Consider the following 25,770-nt stretch of genomic DNA (forward strand, 5'->3'; position numbering starts at 1 on the left):
TTTGAATGATCTTTCACGATTATTTGACTTATTGTTAGTTCAAGCACTGAAAATATCACGTCTCGAGTTATGCATGGTTTGAAGTAGTTTGAATCCTCACGAACAGTTGAAACACGACCTTTGCAATGATCAACTTGATTCCTAGCCAATCTATTCTATACTCGTCGAATTTTCTTTTGGATGAGTTGTAAATGGTTTAAAGTAGCTTGATTCTTCACAAACATTTTAAATGAGGCGTTTGATATGTTATAAACAGTTTGTATAGAAATATTATGAAGTTTCAAATTGAATTGCGTTTGCTCGAAAATAAAGCCTCGTGCGAGGAAATTTGATTTTGCATTTCCAATTTACTTTTGTCTACACATTGCTTGCAAAATGATAAATAGGGCGTGAAACAGTTTCGGTCGTGAATCATAGGAGAGAAGATAAAGATTTGTAGAAATAATGAACGAGTCGACGCAATTATCAGTTCTCGATGCTCCATCGGGAGGCTTTAGATCTGAGATCAACGAAACCAGGACAATCTGATAGTATTGTTCAAGATCAAAACAATATTTGCGGGAGTTATTGCAGGATAACTGGACGAATATAACGAACGTCTGGAGTATATTGGTCGGAGATTAAAGTTGGAATTAAATTGTGGAAAAGTAAGTTAATTGAATGAACGGAAAGACAAGGATAAAATAATCGATACAAGCGTTGAAGTCGGTGGTTAACAAATATGACTGCTGTCATTCCGCAATCGTAAAACTATTAGTCTAACAGTTGTAAAAGTTACAAGTAATTATCGACACTGAACATATTTTGGAAACACGACAATGAATTGGAATCGATATTAAAATCAAATGCTTCGATCTATATCACGACAAGAATTTTAAATCCAAACTTACCTTCAGATTTTCGATTTGTTAATATCGTTAATTACGATAGAAACTTAAACAAAAATTAATATCCAAGAACTGGAGACTTTGTATAACAGAGAGAATTGCCAGAAAGTGGGAAGTAAGTGATTTATTATTTCAATATTGATATTGAAGATATTCTCTTTAAATTGCGTTCAGATCATTTAACACCAAATACGAGGAAAGTTGATAATTCCTGATTGAACAATTGGTTGTCGATAGACACGTGGATTAAGTAATTACGATAAAGGGCAAATATTTATTGTGGTTATTGATTGTTTAAAAATTTTTTGTAGTTAACGAATACATTCGATGGTTCGATAGCAACGTTGGCGCGAACATTGGCGAAACGATGACGCGTCTGCGCGTTATAAGTCGATGCAATTATTTACCGGACGCATTCGTGTTTGGTTAATTACAATGTTACGCTGCTGGCCATTACTTCGATGTGGATGAGTTAATGAGACGATAATACACTTTCGGTAACTTGCTTCGTCGCCATTCAGACTGCGCCTGAAACATGTACGTGTTCAGTTGGGGATGAAAATATCCATACGTATAAGTTTCTCTGAAAATAAGAATAGAACATTTATAAATTATATCATACGACATATAATAACATTTAAATAACAAACGAACAAAGTAGCAGTTGCAAGCACAGTTTAGATTTTTTGAAAAAAAAAGTTAAGAATTTATTATGAGAAAAATTGTATTATTTTTTATCGCGATATAAAAGGACAACTCAAAACATAATACAAATAATATAAATTGCAACGTGCAACGTCTTCCAGTCCTTGATTTGCTGGATGAAATAAACCAGGCTGTGGGGGTTGCACAATCCAAAAACTGTCCAAAATCCGGACATCGACGCCTCTAGGAAGGCACCAAGAGGGAGACCCGGAGTCTTCCTCTAGGACAGAACATTAGACATTGAACATTCGTTGTACCTTCTTTAGAAGAACTTGGTTTCTCACGGACATTGAACACCAAAAAATTGGTTTCTTATCAAACGAGAAATATACAAGGTGTTTGGCCACCCCTGGGAAAAATTATAATGAGAGATTCTAGAGCCCATAATAAGACGAAAGTCAAGAATACAGTTAGAATAAAGTTATTAACAAAATTATTGTTAAAAGTTATTAATAAAATTTGTCCATGTATACGAATTTTTTTCTCGCAAGTGCATAGGATTTCGGGGGTATGTGTCTTCACAAAAAATGATTGCAATTAACCTCCACAACCAAAAATAATTTTTCTAGAATGATTTGAAACTTTCCAATTTCTTCGAAAAATTTAGGCATTTACCCCTTGTTGATTTTTCCTAAAAATCCGTTTTTGATTTTTAATAAATTTGGTTGACGCTGTACGGAAAAATTGTTTATAACTTTTTTGTAGGTATTCATGAGCTCTACTTCCAGACTAAATTTCAATGAAGTCCATTCACTATTGTAGAAGTTATGGTCGTTTGAAAATTGGACCATTGTTATGTGATTTTTCTCACTTTACGGTGTTACGGAGCTACTTTTCCAACATTCTTAGAATTTCTACATATTTTTTCACCAAAACATGCATAGTTTGCATTTTGAAACATTAAAATCCTCCAATTTGTTCAGAAGTTATGATGTTTTAAACATACGCATGAAATTTCTGACCACATAACTGTGATATGTGTATTCATCAAAAATTATTGTAATTAACCCCCGCAACTGAAAATAATTTTTTCAGAACGATTTAAAATTTATCCCAGAAGTGGTCGAACACCCTGTATAACTTTTCACGAACATTTTCAGGTCAGAACTCGTTCTTCTATTTTTCGGCTTTATTAATAATATCACCCTACAAGTGATCGGACAACAATAGTAGTATTATTCCTTCATTGTTACATGTCTATTATTGTTATTGTTTGTTATTGAATAAAATTCTTATTCCAAATCAAAAATAATTGGTTTGCTCCATAATTCAACTCCACGAACTAAATACGCAGTTAACAGAAACACTATCAAACAAAGCTTGCTTTCCACTCGAAATTTTGAAAGAAGAATTCGTCGAAGGGTTAAACGGAATTTGAGGTTCGAGGGAAAATTTGTTATATTCATAAAAAAATTACTAAATAATAGAAAAAATTTATTTTTAATTAAATGGTCGAGTAACAAAATACATTTTTCTATTTAAATTTGTTTACAATGATATATTTTATGTATAGTGTTAGTCGCTGGAATAACTATCAAAGCGTGCAATCGAATATAAACATGCAACAAACACTGTCAAACAAAAGCTTGCTCTCTATTTGAATATTTTTAAGAAAATCTTGTCGAAGGGTTAACACATACACTGTCAAATAAAGCTTGCTTTCCATTTGAAATTTTGAAAGAAGAATTCGTCGAAGGGTTGAATGGAATTTGAGGTTTCGAGGAAAAATTGCGTGTCATTTATCGACATTCATGTCTCCCTTTCCTCTTTGTTTCACGGATTATAGATCTCGGCCGTTTCGTTTCGTTATCGTAGCTTATTTGCAAGCGTAATCAAGTACAGCGCGTGAATGCTGTCGCAATTATATTTTAATGCGACGATTTCGACGAACACAGTCATCCGGGTAATTGAAAATTCAATACTCCCGCGCGGATATTTTCCTTATTGCAGCCGGTCGAACGAAGAAAATTGATAAATTGCACGTTTTCATCAGCGCCGCGGCAACCCCGGACACGACAGAACGTAATTAGAAATGTAATATTGTATCTCTGCGAGACTCGCGTACCGTCGTCGGCGTAGAAAACTTTTCAGACTGTTTTAAACCCGTCGGCAAGATATACTTCGAGCTTCGCGATATACCCCTCCCGCGAACACCGCGAATTTCCGCAAGTTCATCCGAATTAACACGATGAGAATCGCGTCCCATTCGGCGCGACCACTTTTAATTGTTTTAATCCAATTTCGGGCCACGGCTGCCGTACCTTTGCCTCAGACTTCGTGATTATCGCGTTGTAAAATCTCAATTTTTCCTCCGGCGGTTCGTTTCTCGCAATGAATTCCGTTTAACGGGGCGCCGGTGAATAGCGAGTTAAGTTGTCACGCAACGTTTCGGCGCCATCTCTGCCCTGAATGAGCATCATACGTCCTATCTATATGATATATTATGTCTATTAGCGGTGCCATGCTTTTGTTAAAAATATGATGAACGACTCTACGGACGCTGCTGTAATTGTAGGAGAATCTATTGTTAAAATCACGGAGCATAATACCAGCAGAAGATCTCGGAGGGAGACTTAAGGCATTCTACTCTAGACTGCAATTTTTTGGAATTTTTTTAAGGAAAAGGTTAAATATTTTTGTATCAAGTTTGAATATATACAGGGTGTTACATTTAAGTGCGAATGATGGAATGTCTCACGAGGTATTGAAGGTGTCAAAAAAGTGTTCTTACAAAAGTTGTTTTATTTGACGGAGCAAATTATGTGGTATAAATAATTTTTATATAGGTGGAGTGGCTAGGAAGCTAATTTTTTTAAATGGAACCATATATTTTTTTGTTAATAATATGATAGCGTTTGTTAAGACAAATTCAACGACTACATGACATCATTCTTTGCTATAGAGCCATAATTATTGAGACGCAAAGCAGTCAGATCAAAGCGAATTGTGAGTTGTTGGTTAAAATGAATCCTGCGTGACTATACTATTTGTTTGTCCATTCAGTTTTTAATCAGTTTTTTCTGAGATTGTAGAGATGTTAATCCTACAATTAATATGAGAAATTCTGAATCATTCCAGATGTCATAAATAATTGTTTTTAATTTTTACTTACCACTAGTTTGTAATAATAAGAATCAATTAATGACGTTGTATGTACCTTATTCTTCAACATATCCACCATCGTTGAGTATGCTAAGTATAATTAAAAACACTAAAAAACTAATATAAAAATGTTAATATTATAAATTAAAATGTTCTTTCTTTCGATTTCTTAACTCTCTAAAAAGGTACTTTTTAAAGTGACTATTCGAAGCCGAAAGTATAATCTTAGAAGCCAAAGTGGGGAAAAAGAACTCGATTTGTTTATACCATAGAATCGAATCGGGAATATTCGGTGCGTCAGTCGCTGCAGTACGTAGGGTTCGACTAGTACTTTCTGTTGATATGACAAGTAATGATATCATCTAGTAGGTCGTTGAATTTGTCTTAATAAACGCTATCATATTATGAACAAAAAAATATATGGTTCTATTTAAACAAATTAGCTTGATCTTGAAATTTTCCCCATCACTCCATTTATACCAAAATTATTTATATCACATAATTTGCCCCTTTAAATAAAACAACTTTTGTAACAATATTTTTTTGATACTTTCTGTAAGAAACAATACTAAAATACAATAAAACGTTGCTAAGCTGCGGAGCTGCGCACGATGCGTCGCCGTTAATTGCTCGATAGCAAGTGTGTTTCCTGGTCTCGCCCAAATCGCCATGCAGCCCTCTTGACGAAGGCCTTTCAAGGGCCTTCGGGGGTGGTTTATGGCGGGGCCTGGCGCTCGTCGCTGGGGTCCGCTTGCCTGCGCGACGCCTTGCCTCTCGTCGTGCCTCATGTGTAGGGGAAAAGTGTCGGAATTTCCAACACTTCAATACTATTCGCACTTAAACGTAACACCCTGCATACAGGGCGTTCGCGTTAAAGACCGGAATTTTTCCCGCAAATAGTAAGTATATGAAAAAATCCAAAGAGGGAAAAATTATAATATTTGTTATGCATAATATGATGAATGATATCGATTTTTATATGTGCAATGTTTTTTGAGAAACGAAGGTGATTTTCAATTTTTAAATTGAATGGTATACATTTTTTTACTCAACATGAAAGCTGATAAAATAACTAAAGATTGAAACTGTAGCGGCCATTGTATAGCCACTACGCCCTTGCCAGAGTATGAATGGGAATGGAATGTGATAGTTTTAAACGTTCTATTTTTCCATTTTCGAAGGGTCTCGTGCGAGCCTGGTCGTCCTGTTAAACACTTGGCGACTAGAACTGTACGAGGCGCCTGTTTTCCTTCAAGGTTTCACCTGGGCCTCGGACCACCTCGATCCGGGCCCGGCGAGCCTCTTGACTTTTATTACTCGTTTTCACTCTAGCTAAACTTTTCCTACACTAAATATTTTCCAGTTTCGTTTTTCTGTCTTTCTGTCCTATCTCTCTTTCTCTCCCTTTGCTATTAGGGTAAGGCTGTGTATATAGGGAGGAGAGCGTTAAGAAAGAAAGGCAGTATGGCAAAGACGTTGTCATAGTACAGTCCGTAAGAGACCGTGTCATAGGACAGTCTGGTAAAGATGTTGTTACCTTGAGCGGTCCTGTTAGAGACGTTGTTACGCGCAGTCTGGTGAAGACATAGCCGCGTGTTACAGTTCATATCATTGTTGTAATTATTAGATCCTTAACCTACGTGTGGCTGCATGCAACCCACACCTGCGAATAAACAGTTAATAATTCTGGGGTAGCTTGTTGGGTTGTTATTTTACCCCCTAGCCCTCTCAAAACAATCAATAGAAATTACATTGAACATGATATTTAGCTTCATCAATACAACAAAGCAGTAAAAGCACAATACTCAGCATTCTTCAATTTACTTTCTTCATTCCTGACCTTGTGTGATCTTAAAGGTCATATTGACAACCGCTTTCATGCCAAGTAAAAAAAATGTATATTATTCAATTTAAAAAATGCATAAAAAGTATTAAAACTTGTCCCTTTTTCGTTTTTTCCATATACTTACCTCTTACGAAAAATATTCTGGTCAAATTTAACGCGAACACTCTGTATTTAGATGTATATTCGAAGAATATCCACAATTGCTTTCGTATAAAAATATTCAATATTTTATAAGTTACGGTAATTTTAATAAAAGTCCTTCAGAAAAAAGATGGCTCCACGTTTGCCACATTTCCGATTGTTCTGTTCGTAAAAAATGAAAAAATCAAAAGGCATATTGTTCGGTATGGACGTGACTATAGCCGAAACTAGAATAATAAAAAGATATTAAAAAATAGACATTTGACTATACTTTAAAGGCAGAGAATCTATCTTCTGTGTTTTTTTTTTTTGTATTTAACGTGCAGAAAAAAGTAATAAAAAGCAACGTATTTGGAAAATCGTTGTTTAGGTGTCAGGAACACGTGTACTAAAGATCCCCCGAAATTTTGTTAACAATCGGTTCATTAGAACTTAAGATATCTTAATAATTCGTAAAATGAACATCGCTCCGAAGTTGGTAGGTTCATTTTTCGCACAGCGGAGGCGAAATGCGACACCAGCAGATTTTTATACACAACAATATCATTGAGCCAAGGACAGCGAGTGAGAGTGAATGAGAAGAAAGCATTGTCTTTCGTTTGTTAAATGTCGTCTTTCATATATGGAGTTCATTTTAAGAATCATTACTGTACATTATTGGGCAATTTCGTTATTTTTCTGAAATCGGTAGTGTACATTGACTGAAATATTTAAGAGGATATACATTTTTGGAAAATGAAATAAAAAAAATTAATTTTTTAAGGTTTCAGAGTAGAATATCTCTTTAATCATCGTAGTTCAGTATTACGCTATTGATCGATAACTTTCCTTTCCTTATTTATGCTTGACCATTTCATTCTCCATGCAGTCAATTTTTCTTTAAAAATTTAACAGTGCAATTTTAAATGTATGTACTTTTGAAAAATGAAAATAAAGGAAATGATTTTATGAAGGTATCATAGAGGACACTTTAAATGAAAACACGTAGAGACTTGGATTTGCTTAGGGGCCTGACATTGCTGATTATGCCAGGTATACAGGGTGTTCGGCCACTCCTGGGAAAAATTTTAATAGGGGGTTCTAGAGGCCAAAATAAGACGAAAATCAAGAATACCAATTTGTTGATGGAGGCTTTGTTAAAAAGTTATTAACGTTTAAAGTTCTGCCCGTACTGAATTTTTTTCTCGAAAATACGCAAGATTTCGGGGGTATGTCGATTCATCAAAAATGATTGTAATTGACCCCCGTAACTAAAAATAATTTTTTTAAAACGATTTGAAAAATATTTTTTTCGCCGAAAAATTTCAACACCTACCCGATTTTTTTTCTCGAAAGTGGGTAGAATTTCGGAGGTATGTGTATTCACCAAAAATGATTGTAATTGACCCCCGCAACCGAAAATAATTTTTCCAGAATGATTTGAAATTTTTTAATAACTTTTTAACGAGCGCTCAGTCAAGAAATTGATATTCTTGATTTTCGTCTTATTTTGGCCTCTAGAATCCCCTATTAAAATTTTTCCCAGGAGTAGCCGAACACCCTGTATACTTAACTGCATGTCTGGGGAGCGGTGATGGTTCTCGAAAATCGTTGGATAAATTACAGAGGTCAGAACAGTCTTAGAAGCGATAGAGTACACAATCTTGGGCGATCGCCAATTTCTTTCGAGTTTTACTGGGAGTTTACATTTATTTTATTTTATTGCACAAGTTTAATGGTTTATTATTGTTGGAATAGTATAATTGTTTCAAACATTTTCGTATTCAGTATTCAGAGTGGAGACATTTTCATTAGTGTTATTATGTACGCTATTATCATTAGTGTGTTATTAGTAGTATTATTTTAAGTGTATTATCAGTGCTACAGTATTTTTATTCTTAATTTCTTGTGCATTATAGACAGGCGTGTAAAAAATAATTAAACTGCTAGAAATGTGCGTAAAGTGTTTCGTGACATTGAAAACATTTTTGAGAAAATGTGCAGAAACTCAAGATAAAATTTATTTCGAAGAATAAGACGAAGCAACGAAAGATCAAAGATTTAAGCATTGCAATGGCGAGTAGATATATGTATTATTATTACGTATAATACCGTAATTCTACATTATTAATTTCAATGTATCATTTTTATATAACTTCCTTTCCTTGGTGATTTCATCATTTATCCTGACTCACACCCGAACATTGACCACTGACTTATTTTTGGAAGCTCTCTGTTTCGCCCTTTCTTCCCCACCTTTCCCACTTTTCCAGCTCTACATATACATATATCCCGCGCTTTTCCCTAAAAGCAAATTCTCATTTTTGGCAGTTTCATGAACAAGTAAAATTTAGTCTAAATCTAAGAATAGTTAATTGTTTTTGTACGCCGTTAGTCCATACAAGTTAGTATTCCGACGGTAATAAAGAGTGGTCAAGAGGAATACAACAGAATTTATATAATGCAATTTTTTTATTTATATAATTTATATAATGTATATAATATAAAGGAACCAGGTCCTTATAGTTAGACTAATCTTGCTGGATCTTTTGTCGAAAAATGTGTTTTTGTTGTGAAAAAAAATAATTTCCCAAAGACGCAGTATTTTTGCAATACATAAAGGTGGTCTAATGCGAATCACTGTATTGACAATTAGAAAAAATATTCAAACATTCTGTTAACTAGTAGAACACTTGATGTACAGATAGGTTGATGAATAAAAAATACCATTGGAAGGACATCATAACAAGTTCGCATGATACGATAAAGGTGATAAGATTAATATCAACGAATCAATCGATCGTGTACAACGTATTCGTCTGTAGAGTAATTCTATGTGACATTTAGCGACACCTTTCAGAATATAATTCCATTTATAAAACATCGATGACCTTTAAATCTTGAAAAAGTAGACTTTAATGCCAATTCTTTTTCTATCTTTAACTTTGTTCCTTTGAACAGTTCTTACACGTGCCCATAAGTAACAGGTATATTTAAACGTTTCCATTTTAACGATCCACCTCGTATACTTTGAGTTGATATAGTATAGTTTTGATTTTTACAGAAATTAAAAAAGATAACACTGTGAAAATTTAACAGCACTTTTTCGAAATATGTACAAATACGTGTGTAAAGTTTTGAGATTATTATTCCATAGATATGACAAATATTTTGAACCAAAGATCGTTTTAAAAACGATGGCTTCGAATGGGAATATTCCTTTAACCTCTTGAAACGTAATATAATACACTTTTCCAAATTAAAAAGAGTAAGATCATACATTATAATTATATTTTGTACTCTGTATCCTTAACCAGTGTAAATAGTATAAGAGGCCACGACATTTTATTTGCCTCATCTTTCTCATTTAACGAGTGTTACTACGATATAATGAGGAAAGTTCTTAAAGTTTTTGGTCTTATTATCCGCGTTTCTCGTCACTTTAGAAACATATCCACAGTAAAATTTTTCTACAACACTCTAGTTCGCATGGTGAACATTATTCAATTATCCGATGTCGTTGCTTTAACAGCATCATTGTTCTAATTAATCGTATTCGGTAGAAATTTCTTAGATTTATATCCTATAAACTGAGTGGCCCTACGTCAGTAATATGTCACAACTATAATCTCCTACTTCTGCAGCTACGATTAATATCTCTGGACAAAATGCAGAATCATAGTTTACTTATTATTCTTGTGCAGATCGATTAACTGCCATGTTACGTGTCGTGATATTTTACAATATATTAGTAACGTGATAAATTCTTTAGCATTTTATATTGAACGTTTATTAGGTTAATTTAACGCCACGAACAGGTTCACATCTGACATTAATACACTCCGGGGAAAAATATAGCACACTTCCAAATTGTTGTAATTTCTGTTCATTAAACATTACGAATTCAGCTTTTTTTTTTGTATGCATATATTTTCAGGCTGTCCTTGTTGATACATATGAATGAAATGAAATGAACCTTCCTTAATCTATCTACGTTTATTTAAAGAAATACAATTATTGACAAGATATAGAGGAACAAAATGATAGCACACTTAACGAAAAACTTTAAACATAAAACAATTAATGAATAAAAATTAATGCTTAATATTTTGTAGACCTTTTGTAACCTTCGTTACATTTAATAATTTCAATCAATCTGTTTGGTAAAGATTTATACAATTGTTTAATACTTTTTTGGCTAATAGTCTCCCACTCGCCCAAAATGTACTGTTTTAAATCGTTAATATTTTGAAATTGTCTGCCATTTTGGTATACGGCTCAGACAAGATGTCCCCAGCAATTTTCAATAATGTTGAGGTCGGGGGATCTTGCTGGCCAATTCAAAGTACGAATGTTTTGCGAAGAAAAGTATTTCTTTACCGCTTTCGCTGTATGAATTGTGGCATTATCTTGTTATAAAATATATTTATGTTCTTTTCTAAATTTTATTTTGGTTTTACCGTAGTATCCAATACCGACCCAAATCATTACGCTGCCGCCTCCCATTTGGCGACGACTTAAAAATTGCTTTTCTTTTCTCAAATCATGATAGTAATAACCTAAGCCGTCTGGCCCATCCAAATTAAATCTTTTTTCGTCGGTAAATATGACTCTTTTCCACTTTGTTGCCATATTTATAATACTTTTCGGCAAATTGTAAGCGGAACGCTTTATGCTCTTTCTTCATCTAAGGTTTCTTCTGCAAATGCTTACATTTTTGTAAACCACGACGCACATTCTTTACATTAGTGTTTACACCAGCACTTTCTGCAATTTGTCTCGCAGTCATCCTTGAATTTGATGCTATTCTCAATATTGCACGTCTTTTGCGAGTACTTAAACTTCGTGGGCGACCAGAACTCTTATTTTTTCCGTAATTGTAGGCTACCACTATGTTCGTGGAGCCGTTTTATTTAGTAAATAGAAGGTTCGATACTATTTACAACACTTGAATTTATTTACAATATTTACATTGGTGTTAACAGTTTAATTTTCAATGTTCTTGGTTGATTCTAATTCTTGATTCGATTCTAATTTGTAACGGTTCTTGTTGTGTTATAACTTGTTCTCCCGTAAAGTCTTATGCCCCGCGATTTTATACCTATTTCAAAATAGGTGGAGATTCGGTGTCGCCAATCAAACCCCTGCCCATCCCTCGTGGGCCAGTCTTTAGACATTCGAAATCCCATCCACTGAAGGTGGTGCAGGGGTGGGTGTCCGCGGTCCCAAGGGGCAGGTATGGTCCCAAAGTACGGTGCCTTAACGGCTTTATAGTACGGCAATTTGCATTGTATCATAAGGCACTTGCCAAATTGCTAATTAAGTAATTTTAACTAATATTAACTAAATGAGAGGTCTGCTAATAAGTGTTGGAATTCCCAACAGTAATTTTCGGGATTTTTTAATAAAATCATAATAACCTTACGATTTCTATTTACAACTTTCGATATTTGTGCAATTGAATATTGTTATTTCTTTAACATCAATGCCGTATGTATTTCACATTCATTTAGCTTTTTTCTACGACCCATTTTTAAAACTTTACTGCGCTTTTTTTTATCAAATAAGCACGAAGAACGGTAGGACACACATTATCAAATATTCAGTAACTTATACATAACTGAGAAGCGCAAATTTGCTACTTGTGCTATCATATCGTCTCGCTTGCGGACCAAAATATTTAGGTTTTCATTCTTGGAATTCTGTTGAAGTAAATACTGCGGATGATATTCAATACATTATACATATGAGCATGACCATAAATGTGAACATATTAAAATATTCATTTTTTTCAGTTTATAATACCAAACGGGAGAAATTATAAAATGTGCTATCTTTTTGTCCTGGAGTGTACCATTTCTACTAATTAGATTATATTATTATAACGCAAAACGTTTATTTTTTTGTTTGTATTCTCGATCATATTATTCTATTTCTTTTATATATCTACGTATTTACTTCTGTCAACAAACCTACATGTTTCTTTTTGTTCGTTTCTTTTTATTTCATATTATTTCCTATTGTATCAAACTGATTCAGATTCACGATAATCAACATAAATTCTGGAAGAAACCTACACAGATTAAAATAGATCATATATCCCACAAATTACTGTTATTGATTATCTATAGTATTCCAAGAATTTTAAAAGATTCCAGTTTCCAGAATTTCGCACATTTTTTTCAAAAATATTTCTTCGAACGAATAATAATAACAATTTTATTTCATGTTAAATTTTTTTTTTAATTGAATTCACAAAATATTTACATTTTATTTTAGTTGTATTTATTTTATGATTTATTTGATACTATGTAACAAATAAAAATATTCCGGGAATGAAACGTTGGTCGGGAAAATCGAACGTTAACTATTGTACTTGAACACTCAGAATTACAACTTTTTCTGGAAACCCATCGAATGGACACGTGGATATTGTTTTAGAAACATGACTACAATGTAACGTCTACTACAGAATCAATAACTATAGCATAATACAAAAATAATCTTAGGAAAATGGCTGCAACCTAACGTTTGTCACAGAATCAATAACTATAGTATAATGGAAAGGAATAGTACCAATAGTCGGAAAAACACTGTAACAATCCTCGTACATAAAGTTATAATCATGAGATTATTTAGCAATCCGATTCGGGAAACATCGAATTAATATTTACGAGGTTTAACAATGAACGTAAACTAATAATTGAAGCAGCTTATTCCAATCTTAGGAAACAGAACCACAACAGAAAATTCAGATGCAATCGCTAACTTTCTAGGAAATTTTATTATAGATGGCAACTTTAATACACGCCACGTGGAATAATATTAATATCAACGCGAACGAAAAGATGTCAAATTATCATACAGGTAATAATAACTATTATTTCAATCCATATATTACAGTATCGACATTTTTCTTATTATTCCCAAAATACTTTCTAATCATACGAATCCATTTTCTAATCACATTCCAGTGATATAAAAATAATTTATGTAGTTAGTTCTAGGGAAACAATTATTTACGTAAAAATGCTGGCTAGTAAACATCCTGTATACAAATTTAAATTCATTTTCAATTAAATAAATAATTTATAATCGAGTTTTATCGCACATCAGTCGTATAATCAATAGGAATTATTGAAAGTTCTTTGGGCGCATAAAGTCAAAGCAGATTTCAAAATAAACATAGAAGACAACATAAATAATAATAGTTGATATATTCGTTGAGTTGAGGATGAAACCCCCTTTAAAATGAAACTTGTTTCAAGTCGATAGTGTGGTTAGTTCCGGAGATCTAAGGCTTTGAAGCGTTTGTTTACTTTTCATTGTTTACGTCGCGAGGTCATTGACCGCACGTGCACGTAGTAAATAGTAAGTTCTTTGAAATACTACGTCACTCGATCACGGTTGTCTCGGCGCACGTGCTAAAGAGAGAGAGAAAGAGGTCCGACGTGTTAGACGGAGACAGAGATAGTTGAATTTTAAAAATTGCCCCTTCATTTAAATTACGATATCTCCAAAACGGAAAGTTGGATAAAATAAAAATAATTTTAAAGTGGAGGCCTTGATACTTCTAAGAGTGGTTCAATTATGGAGAAGACACTAGTAGTTTCGGAACTGCACGTGTGTAGTAAACTTTAACTATTTTTAATACGCGTTGTTAGACTGTTCTAAGACAGTGGAAACTGAAGATTCTCTCCTTTCATCTTTACTGTACATTTTTATTTTGATACCAAATTTTGTCTGGTTTATTTTATAGAAAAATATAAATCCTTCAACCGGTCGTAGTAGGTTTAGTGTTAAAAATGTGCCACCTGAAACTACAATAGATGATCTGAAAGAAATGACATTGGCAGGTGTGTAGGTACTTTCTTCAAGTTTGGAAAAATGGGAAAATTATTTTTTTCAAAATAAAAAAACATATCATGCAGAATATTAGAAATGATCATTCTAAGTCAGAATTTACAGTATCTTAGAACTTATAAAATAAGTTTGGTTAATATTTAAGTTAACAGAAGATCGATATATCAAGTTGTATAAGCAAAATTATTAATAAATACATCGAGAACTCGAAGTTTGCATTAAAAACAGTACCTCAATTTCTAGAACAATGCTCGCTACGGGTGGTAATACTTGGCCTAATTCTGTTCTCGATACATACGTTAATGACATTCCAAGAAGTCCTAATTCTCGTCTCCCTCTATATACAGGTGTCGCAGTCTTATTCTCCATCTCGTGGAGAATTAAACGAGCAGTTAAACACATTCAAACTCATTCAAACTAGTCGCAGAGAACTTCACCAATTAAAAATTCACGACAAATGACAGTAAATCAGAAACGAAATTAACGTCATTATAATTCGAAACTACGCGATAGACACAAAGTAGGATAGCAAAGTACCTATCTAGGACTCTGGTTAAACAATCGACTTATATGGAAACATAATTCAAAACAGAACGAGACACACAATAGGAACTTATACGTAGACAATTACTTCCATTTATAGGCGACAATAGTGCTCTACCACCAAAGCAGAAAATCATGCTCGACGCCAGTGTCTCTCAAACTTGATTTCGCAGTACTTTAACGCTTCGTGAAAAATTATAATATCAACTTTTATAGGAGTGCTTGTAAAGAGTAAATTTTATTCTTCAAAGAATGTTTTAGAGTAAAATCGTTTTCATTTTGAGGAAATTCAATTTAAAGATTTGAAAGTCGAGGGTTCGACCTCTAAAATAATTCCAAAACGATTATTATGCGATTTATTTTTACGAAGCTGCAACAGTTCGAAGATTGACAACGTTTTACACGTTCTAATAAAACCAGAATTTTCGAAGAAGATTAGGAAAATTATTAATCACAAGATTTTTACATTTATTACATACAATTCTAACTGAAGGTACGAATTTAAAACGGGGAATAATGTGTTTTCGAATGAATTATCTTGAGTTTGAGAATGTTAATTTTGAATATTTGCTCTACTGTGTCTCATTTATTTTTATTCAATTCAAAATTCGTGACCAGAAAATCTTGAAAACCTCAGTATATCAAGGTAGATTATTATGCAACTTATTTTTATGGAACTGCAACAGTTTGAAGATTGACAACGTCTCATGTGTTCTAGTAGAATCAAAATTTTCGAAGAAGATTAGGAAAATTATTAATCACAAGATTTTTACATTTATTACACATAATTGTAACTGATGGTACGAATTTAAAACGAGGAATAATGTGTTTTCGAACGAATTATCTTGAGTTTGAAAATATTAATTTTGAATATTTGCTCTACTGTGTGTAATTTATTCTTATTCAATTTCGATTCAAAATTCGTGATCAGAAAATCTTTAAAACCCCAGTATATCAAGATAGACTAAATTCGATAATTTTTGACACACGCAGTTCTGAAAACTAGTATTCTGTAGACAAGGAGATTAAAAGGTAGCGAGTTCTTTACATACCTCTGGTTTTAACAATTTGTTGATACAGTTGATTCTGCTGTTCAAGATTTCCAGCTCCAAACGTTCCTTGCAGATCTGTCGAAATAAAGAATCTCTCTGTTAAGTTTGTCGCCAAACGGGAAATTTATTCTAAACGGTGAACGGACTCACCATTTTCTTCGTCTTCTCCTGAAACACGTCGGTCTGCTGCAGCTGGAAATCAGAAAGCAATTTACCATTTACTTTAACCATATTGTTGCAAAGGACTCGGCAGTCGAGGCGAAACTAAGAGCAAAACAACGAAATGCACTTTCGGTTCGCGCGAAAGGTTTGCTCGGCCCTGTCCGCAACAAACTTACGTGCTTTTGAATGCAGTTGTAAGCTGGTCTGATGTCCGTCACGCTTTTCTTTCGCGGGATTTTCTGCAAATTAACGTTAATTGTTATTACTTCGGCTTTATCTCGATCTCGCCGAATTTACGCCGAGTTGCTATAAAGATTGCCCACGAATGATGTTCACTGAACGAAAGAAACATTTATTTTCGTCCAAAAAGTGCATGTTTGTTACAATAATGCGATTAACCCTAGAAAGATTAACAATTTTAACAATTTTCCGACGAAGGTGGGTCGATTCTGATTATATCTCCGTATAAGATCGTTTATATTATCGCGGTAAAGTTCAGAACTCGTTTGGGAATCATTTTTAATTGGAAATTTGATTTCATTCTAATCAATCTTGCACATATTTTATCATATATTTGACGCTGTTATTAAAAAATAATAAATTTAAAAAAATTAATAAAAGTAGAAAATTGAGTCACAATTATTACATATTTACTAAAGCATAATTTCAGGTTAATATGAATAAATAGTTTTTTTAAAATCCTATGCCAGTTATCATTTTTCATAGAAACTCTTTTATTGGGTATCTATACGTGAAAATTAATTTTTAGTAATAAGATCGCCATTTTACGATTCGGAGCAGTTGTCGATAGGGTAGAAGGCCCAGACGTCGTTCGAAAAAAGGTACTCTGAATTGTGTTTCGAAACTGTTAATCTCGAAGAGAGAATCCTAAACCACGTTGAAGAAAATGATGGCATCGTTACACGAATTATAGCAGCAATGAAGAACGTCGGGCACGTGACAGTGTGGAAAGTTTTGAGAGCCCAACTGCTTTATCCTTACCACGTTCCGAGAGTACAGGCATTTAACGAAGATGATTTTCCTCCGAGAGTTAACTTTTGTACTTCGTTGCGGTAGATGTCTGTCGTAGATAGACATTTTTTATTTGTTGTATTGTTTACTGATAAAACCGAATTTACTAGAAACGGAATAGTTAATTGTCACGATTACGAAGAAGTTAAAACATAAATTTTACGAATGATGGAGATTAAAATCTAGTGTAACAGTGGAAGACAGTAATAGAGACTAATGAAAATTATGTCATCGATTAAATCATTTTATGTAAATCGATACAGTCGAATTTATTTAGAATAAAAACACTCGTATTTTCCGTTCAACCCCATATGTTAAAAAATATGGAAACCTCACGAGCCTCTTCACCAATAATTTTCAAATTTTTTGGAACACCCCTACCCCTTGAAAAATAAAAAAATTTCTGTATTTTAGATTAGTAGCAAGTTTAAAATAATCCAAACAAAATATACTCTCACAGATATCAAACATATAATGTATTTCGCGTGGAGTTTAATAATTTACACGCTCGTTAACTGAATATTGTGTGATCGACGAAGAAGGGTTAATAATTTTATACACAATGTACAAATTAAATTAGTTTATCTTCGCAACACTGGGGGGTCCCCCCCCCCCCCCCCCCGGTGTGACGCTTAGCTTGTGTCAACCTCCATCTTCCTTCTTCTTTCTTTATTCTTGACATAGTAAATATGTCAACGCACCTTCCCCGCCATCATTTCCCATCCCTCAAGCATCACCACTGTGACCCCTAACTTTCTTCTTCTTACTTTATTCTTGGCACAGTAAAGATGTTGTCAATGCACCGTCTTTTCTTCCCCTACAACCACCCCCACCTCCTTCTTTCTATATTCTTGACATAGTAAAGTTATCGTTCTCATCTTTTCTCTCTATTTTTACTTTCCATTTCGTGGAATTCCGTTCTATCCATTTTATTTTCACCAGCTGACTTTTCATTCATTCTCTTGGTTACAGTTTTGTGACTTTGTCAATTTTTTATTGATTTCCTTGAATCTTTATTTTTAACTTTTTCTGTGATTTATTTACAAACAGAACGTCTTATACTGTTCTGAGCTTGATTTAAGGTTCTAACAGTTTAGGTGTAATTCAACATATCTATTTAAAATTTGATGTATTCGTTGGATTATATCTTTGTGAAGTTATTTTTGCAAACTTTTGTACGTTCAATAGTGTATGTCAAATTTAATTGCAATAGAAAAGCAAACTATGGAATCAGATAGTGTCAGACAGAATCGTGTAAATGTTATCATTGTCTAACGAATATGAAGTTTATAATTAGTTTTGAAAACTGGCTGAATGTCAGTTTAAAAATCCATTAATGGATTTTAATTTACGAATGAATTTACAAATGAAACGCAACGGAAGTTAGTTTACGAATTAATTTAAAGTATATATTCGTCAGTCATGAGTACAATTTGTTTAAGTTTGATGCAAGGCTCGGTATTCAAATTGTTTAACGTATGTTGAAGAAATTGTACAAGAAATTAAGGTACGAGTCAGATTAGTATTATTAGCAATATGACGTAGAATAATTGGAAAAATTATTGAACTGTCGCTGAACGAATATGGTGGATGCATTATGATGTGGGTCGGAAGTGGATATATGTAATGAAAATACCGAAATAGAGAACCAAAGTTATAAGAGGTCAAATAAATTAGTGTCAATTATACAGCATTAATTATTGTGTAAATAGAAAGGTACATTGGACATACATATTACTGCAGAAAAATTTAATTTTTTACGCAGTAATGTATTATAGCTGTAGACACTGAAATTTTAAAACGTACTTTAATAAACAAATAATAATTGTTTTAGTTAGCAAGGTCGTCAAAATCAGTATAATTTTAGTTTACTTTATTACTTCTTTCTAGGCGCTTCGAGTCATATACAAAAAAAATTAAATTTAAATAGAATGGTTGTAAATATTTTTTAATCAATAATTTTATATGCATATAGAATTTTAGTTTGATTAAAATTTTTCTAATACAATGAAAAGATTTAATTTCTTATTACAAATTTTATAAATTTAATTTAACTTTTCTATATAAATCCTTAGAACCATTTTTTATTATTCACTATGTATGTCATTAAGTACAATTTTTTCTGTAGAATACTGATGTTGGCTACTCTGAGATAATTGCAAATAAAAAGATTCCCTGATCTTATTTTAAATATTCGGTTTTTATCAATTTAAACTATGTATGTAAATGTATTCCAATGAATTTTTACAGAATTCTTTATGCATTCTACATGTCCCCATCCATACTTTCTTACATTAAAAATTGTACATTTTTCCTTAAATTGTAATCCTAAGAGTGACACCCCCCCCCCCCCACTTTGGAAAATACTGTTCTAGAATTAATCGTTAATTTACGTTTGTATTTCAATGAATTTTCACAGAATTGTTTACGCGTTCAAAATGTCTTTATCCACATTTTCCTACATTAAAAATTGTACATTTTTCCTTAAATTGTAATCTTAAGGGTGACTACCCCCGTTTGGGAAATACTGTTCTAGGATTAATCGTCGATTTGCTTGCATATATTTTAATTTCGATCAGTTTTTAAGTGAAATAATTTTTCTAAAAAATTCCGAACGCTCAGTTTGAATCCATTCAAAAGCAATCTTTCGTAGTCCAACCGTTTATACCTTCTCCGTTTCCTTTTGCAGCGTCAGAAAATCCTTTTCGATCGAGGCGGTCGCCATTGTACCCTGAGATCGATATCGAACGGGAGGTGAATTAATAAACGGGTTTCGTAAATAGAATGAACGGGTACACGGTTCTTTGCTTTCATCGGCCTTAACACGGTCGCGCGACTCAAGGCTGGCTCGCGTTTAAAAATAAAGGACACTTTGACGAATTCGGTCAAACGCGAGTCGAGTAAAGCGGAACACTTGTCGCGCCGACAACTTCGCGTCCAATCGAATTAACCTTTCCGGTCGTTAAACGTCGGGCGAAACTTTCGATCCTGTCGTTGACCAGAGTTCAGGAAACACGAAGAAATACAAGGCTCGACGAGCGCGAACGATCCTGACAGGGGTACTTTAAACCGACACACTCGAGGCTAGACGCGCGTCGAGTACAAGGGTGACGCGGCGCAATATTTTCCTAACGATGAGAAATAATTGGACACCGCGTATTCTCTTCTGACTTAAGGCCCACATATGCGATACATCGAACGTTCATAAACTGAATTTCGAATATTTGTCATTCCAAAAAGAAACGAAATAATAATAATTCATTCATTGATATTCTTTTTGTAAGAAATCATCTTTCTTGATTAGGTTTCGAAAAAGGAGTGGACTTAAATCTTGTTGAGTGTAATTTTAGTCTCCTTTTGTTATTTTGTCATTTTAAAGGAAAAAGCAAAGTTACTCTTATTCATATTCGTGCATTATAATTATAATTATAAAAATAATTATTCGTTTAATTTCTAATGATAATTACAATAGCTCAACATTTCCTCGTGCAATACGAAGAATACCCAGTCTATTGCTATTTAAAAGTCTATGATTTTTCTTTGGTGATTCATACTATATATATATGCCTGTTTAAATAACATTTATTCTTTATGGAAACAAAAGTGAAAAGGGAAAAGGAAATAGCAAAGTTACTCTTACTCATATTCGTACACTATAATAGTGATTCTAGTCAAATTTTCTAATCAGTATAATTTGTTAGTAATTCCATAACAATTATTCGTTTAATTTCTAATGATAATTATAATAGCTCGGCATTTCCTCGTGCAATACGAAGAATGCCCAGTCTATTGCTATTTAAAAGACTATGATTCTTCTTTATGGAAACAAAAGTGAAAAGGGAAAAGGAAATAGCAAAGTTACTCTTACTCGTATTCGTACACTATAATCACTATTAAGTGATTACTGTTAAGTGATTCTCTATAAATTAAAAAAAGTGGTATGAATCCATTAAAACAATAATACAATAAAATAACATAAAACAAAATAAAATTGAAATAAAATAAATTGAAGTAAAATAAAATAAATTAAAATAAATTAAAATAAATTAAAATAAATTAAATAAAAAACAAAACAAAACTAGTTCGTAAATAGGGAAGTAACATAGTTATACTAAACAACATTTGATAAAAATAAATACAGAAAAAATTCATAAGAAACAAGTTTCTTTTCTTTTAACTGTAAGGTATCCCATACGCTTTAATACATATATTATATAAAAACTTAAAATAGATATAAATAATATTAATACACCTAATTTATTGGGACTTGCTCTAAGTATGGAATAAGTAACTAAAAAATATTCAAGTTTAGTTGTGTTTGCTATAATAAAATTGTCTGGATCTCTTAAATAATAAATTGTATAATAATGATAAAATTAATAAATAGAATTATAATAAGTCTTATTAAGTCTTTAATTATAAATTAAGGATGAAATAAAATTTTATAAAGATTTCTATTAAATTCTAAAGGGTTATTTGATCCATTAAATTAGTGTTGAACGGAAATATTTCTGTCATTTCATGTATAATCACAATTATTCCTGCCCGTAATAATTGTTTACCAAATCTAAGAGGAAAGAATGCACTGTTAGTAATCGAAGACGTGAGCCTTTATTCATTTCGAAATTCGCGGCAGTCGATATTTCTTCGGGATTCGTTTTAATTAGTAACTAAGGGAACGACATCTTGTCGATATAATAATCGTATCAATTGTTTTTCGCAACCATTAAAACTATAAATTCACTTGTAAAAACATTAATATTGAAAATAATTAAAACGTTAAATGCAATGTCCCTGGGAATCGATTGTATGAAATTTTTAAATATTTTTCAATTTATGTAATATTAAAATATATGTTTACAGTATGTAAATGGATTTTATTGAATATATTAAACAAAAATAGGTGGTCTGTTGATTGTGTTTTGTTAATAGACACGTTTTCTATATTTATATTCGCTTAAATGGAAAACGAAACAAAGCTATAACAAAATATTCTTTAAATAAAAATACAGTCATTATTAATTACAGGTAAACCGTGTTATATGAGACCCAGAACCAGTATAAAAAGGGGAGTTATGTTCCGAAAACCTATTAAAAACAAATATTTTTTTTTAATTCTACATAAGCAACTTCATTTTTATGGAAATTATAAATGTATGTACAACACAAAAAAAAAAATATTTTAACTTAACGCAACCTTACTTTAATAAATTATAATTTGTTTATATTTTTTCATGTAAAGCCGTTATAGTTCATTATTCCTTCGCGTCATTATTTTAAGGTAATTTAGTTTTTAAATATGTTAAGTAAAAATCATGTTATCCAGTGCTATAGGAGTGCAGTGTTGTATAAAGGTTTTCGCAATTTTCTTATCGTGTTAAAGCGAAACCGTGTTATAGGATGCCGTGTTGTAGGAGGGCTGTCTGTACTTATATTTAGTTTAATTTTGTATATATAAATAACTACATAGACAACGATAGAGTAAATCCAGATCAATTTCTTTCGTTTAAATTTACTAGAATATAATTAGAATAGTATAATTGTTTCTATTATTTCCCTACTGTAGAAGTTTTTAATTCAGAGCAACGGCGGTTTAATTAGCGCTACATTTCATACGCAAAAATTCGATTTTTTATATTTTCGCTGAAAAGTCTAAAAAACATTAAGTAATTTCGACGCCGGTGTATTTATAGACCGTGCTGCAAAAGCAACCTCGTTTCCCGACTTATTATTTTAATTGAAGTTGAACAGCACTGATAAACACTATGAAATATGTATGAAACGACGAATGAAATAGAAATTGCGTTGCAACGTGCGGCCTGCGATGCACAGCATGCTACGTTGCGCTACTCGGAGATCACGTTGCGCCGCATCATCCTGCGTTCAATGTGCATTTAACCTAAATGGTATCGGTGGTTCTCGATTCACCATCGTCCCCGGATAAATAAATTCGAAAAAATAACGAAACAATCAAAATAGCTGTGAAACGAGAGATCTCGAAAATTACCGGAAGAGAAACTTCGATTAGAACGGAAAATAGTGATTACCCGACTCACCGCGAACAAGAAGACGAGGACGATCAAGATCATAACCCAGGTGAGACACGTGACGAACCCGCAGTGCGTGCCAAAATTAATCGCGCGTCTCAGTTTTGCGTCAGCTAGCAACAATCGATAGATCTGAAAGCAGAAAATCGTTTTTAATCGTCGCGAAACAAAGTCGTTGGAGGATAAAAAAAATAACAGATAATTGACCAGCCAACTGGGCCTGAAACTCTTCGGTCGATAGTGTTTGTAGAATTTTGCGCCGTCCATGGTGCGTCTTAGCGTCGTAAACTTGACAATTTGTCGCGATTGTCACGGGGCATCGCGTAAATTTTGTTCCGTGTGAATTGAACCGGGCGAAAAGAGAAAAAAAACGAACGAAATGGAACAAAAAAAAAAACTGACAGCTTTGACGGACCGTTTGACAGAAAATGGCGAATTCGACGCGCGCGGGGGCTCGTCGTCCCTCCGACGGCAGTGACCACCCACGTAGTGATCGATCACGGACTGCGATAACAGTAAACATCGACGGTACAAATTGATGCGGCATATTCAAACAACGTCGGTGACGATGACGATAATCCGGGGACTGGGTCCACGGCAAGAACGGACACCCTCGTAACGACATTATCTTTTCCACCGATCCCGTGTGGCTCCCACAACACTTGTTCGATGGAATCCATGAGTTCTATTTTACACCACTCTTCCCCCAACGTTCTATGGTCCCTTTTCACTTTGATATTTGTACAGACTACGAGAACGCTGCTCCATTCCCAACGGCGATCACCACGTTCTTTCGTTATAATCGTGAAGACGTTTACTTAATTTTGGGACCTACAGGTTAGTATTAACACTAAATCTACCGCGACCGGTCAAATGACCGCTTTTTAAATTTCGTTTAGAATTTCTAACAGACAATATTATTTTAGCGCCATTTAACTTCACGACTTTTCTTATAGTATACGTACAATGAATTTTACAACATTCACTTCTATTCTTATTATTTGCTTTCTAAAAAAAATATGTAGTCTGTCTTGCCTACCACGACCGGTCAGATGACCGGTTTAATGATTTATATTTTTTTGTAAAAAAACTGGACAAAATTTGGTACCAAATTCTGGTTAACTTCCGATATAAATAGGAAATATATGTATAGCAAAGACTAAGAACGCGTATTAAAAATAGTTAAACTTTAAACGCGTGCAGATACGATACTACTAGTATTTTATCCATAATTGAGCCACCGTTAGAAGCGGCAAAGCCTCCCTTTAAAATGGTTTTCGGTTTTTGTCGATTGGACTTTCCATGTTCGAGATATCGTAATTTATGTAAAAGGGTATTTTTCTTAATTTGGCTATCTCTGTTTCCGTCTGTCGCGTCGCGTCGGACCTCTCCGTCGCGCGTGAGTCGAGACAGTCACGTGACCAAGAAGTCGTAGTATTTCCAAGAATTTACTACGCACTGTTTACTATTATATTTTCACGCGCGCGAGTTCATTGATCTCAATGAAACATAAACAGACGTTTCGGACCCTCGTATTTCCGGAACTAGCCACCGCATCGACTTGAAATTAAAATTGCTATATTTTCGGAACTAATAAACCTACCGACTTGTTCGAACGCTCGTTTTAAAGGACATTTCATCCTTTATTCAATGATCATATTACCTACTATAATTTTTTCTATCTTTTATGTTTATTTTGACATTTACTTTGACGCTACATACTCAAAGAAGTTTCAGAAATTCTTACTGATCGTACGACTAGTATACGATAAAACTGGACCATAAATTATTTATTTAATTGAAGATTAATTTAAATACAGGATGTTTGCGTAATTACTAGCCAGTACTTTTTCTTAAATAATTGTTTTCTCTAAAACTAACTACGGTATCGATTTGGAACAAAATTCATTTTCAAGGGCGTTTTATCTTCTATCCGATGAAAATTTAAAAATTTTTTGACATAAAAGAGAAGGATATCTTACGAATAAACATCAAAACACAACTTTCTATAGATATAATGGAAAAATTAGAAGTACATTGCCTCGTAAAAGAGAAAAAGAAAGACTGGTCATTTGACCGGCCATGGTACGAATGGGTATACATAAAGTACCGGTAGGTTTAGTGTTAAATATTATATGTTACGAAAGTGTAGCATTCTAGAACTTTGGTTTGGTGGAAATTGATGAAGAGTAAAAATTTCATCAGTAATCAAGGCCTTTTAAGGCGTCATGAAAATTCATCTTACAACATGGTTTTATTCTTAATATTAATTAGAGGGGAACGTTTTTCTGCGTCTGTGACTATACTAGGGGAATTATCAGTAATTCTAGCAGACCCTGCCTTAAACGTCGGGATATTGAAGTTAAGAAATCATTCAAGGAGGTCATTTAAAGCTTTATTAAAAAGTTATA

At 33.2% G+C, this 25,770-nt stretch overlaps 2 protein-coding genes across 2 annotated transcripts in view; one reads left to right on the top strand and one right to left on the bottom strand.

Moving 5' to 3' along the window:
- LOC143346032 (arginine kinase) overlaps nucleotides 1-25,770 on the top strand; it is a 184,607-nt gene that overhangs the window by 108,306 nt on the left and 50,531 nt on the right. The gene's annotated exons all lie outside the window — the stretch shown is intronic.
- On the bottom strand, nucleotides 1,341-23,626 carry LOC143346034 (uncharacterized). Its single transcript, XM_076773755.1, has 7 exons — nucleotides 23,567-23,626; nucleotides 23,369-23,491; nucleotides 19,981-20,043; nucleotides 16,457-16,519; nucleotides 16,269-16,310; nucleotides 16,119-16,193; nucleotides 1,341-1,415 (listed from the first exon to the last, which is right to left on the bottom strand). Exons 1-7 carry the CDS (start codon nucleotides 23,624-23,626, stop codon nucleotides 1,341-1,343), a joined length of 501 nt encoding a protein of 166 aa, XP_076629870.1.

The sequence above is a fragment of the Colletes latitarsis genome, chromosome 10 (assembly GCF_051014445.1).
Source record: "Colletes latitarsis isolate SP2378_abdomen chromosome 10, iyColLati1, whole genome shotgun sequence".
Lineage (NCBI taxonomy): Eukaryota > Metazoa > Arthropoda > Insecta > Hymenoptera > Colletidae > Colletes > Colletes latitarsis.

Coding starts and splice junctions, on each gene's coding strand:
- LOC143346034 (XM_076773755.1), bottom strand. CDS start 23,626: ATGGACGGCGCAAAATTCTACAAACACTATCGACCGAAGAGTTTCAGG. Junction 20,044..23,368: donor TCCTCGTCTTCTTGTTCGCG/GTGAGTCGGGTA, acceptor TATCGATCTCAG/GGTACAATGGCGACCGCCTC. Junction 16,194..16,268: donor AGGAGAAGACGAAGAAAATG/GTGAGTCCGTTC, acceptor TTATTTCGACAG/ATCTGCAAGGAACGTTTGGA.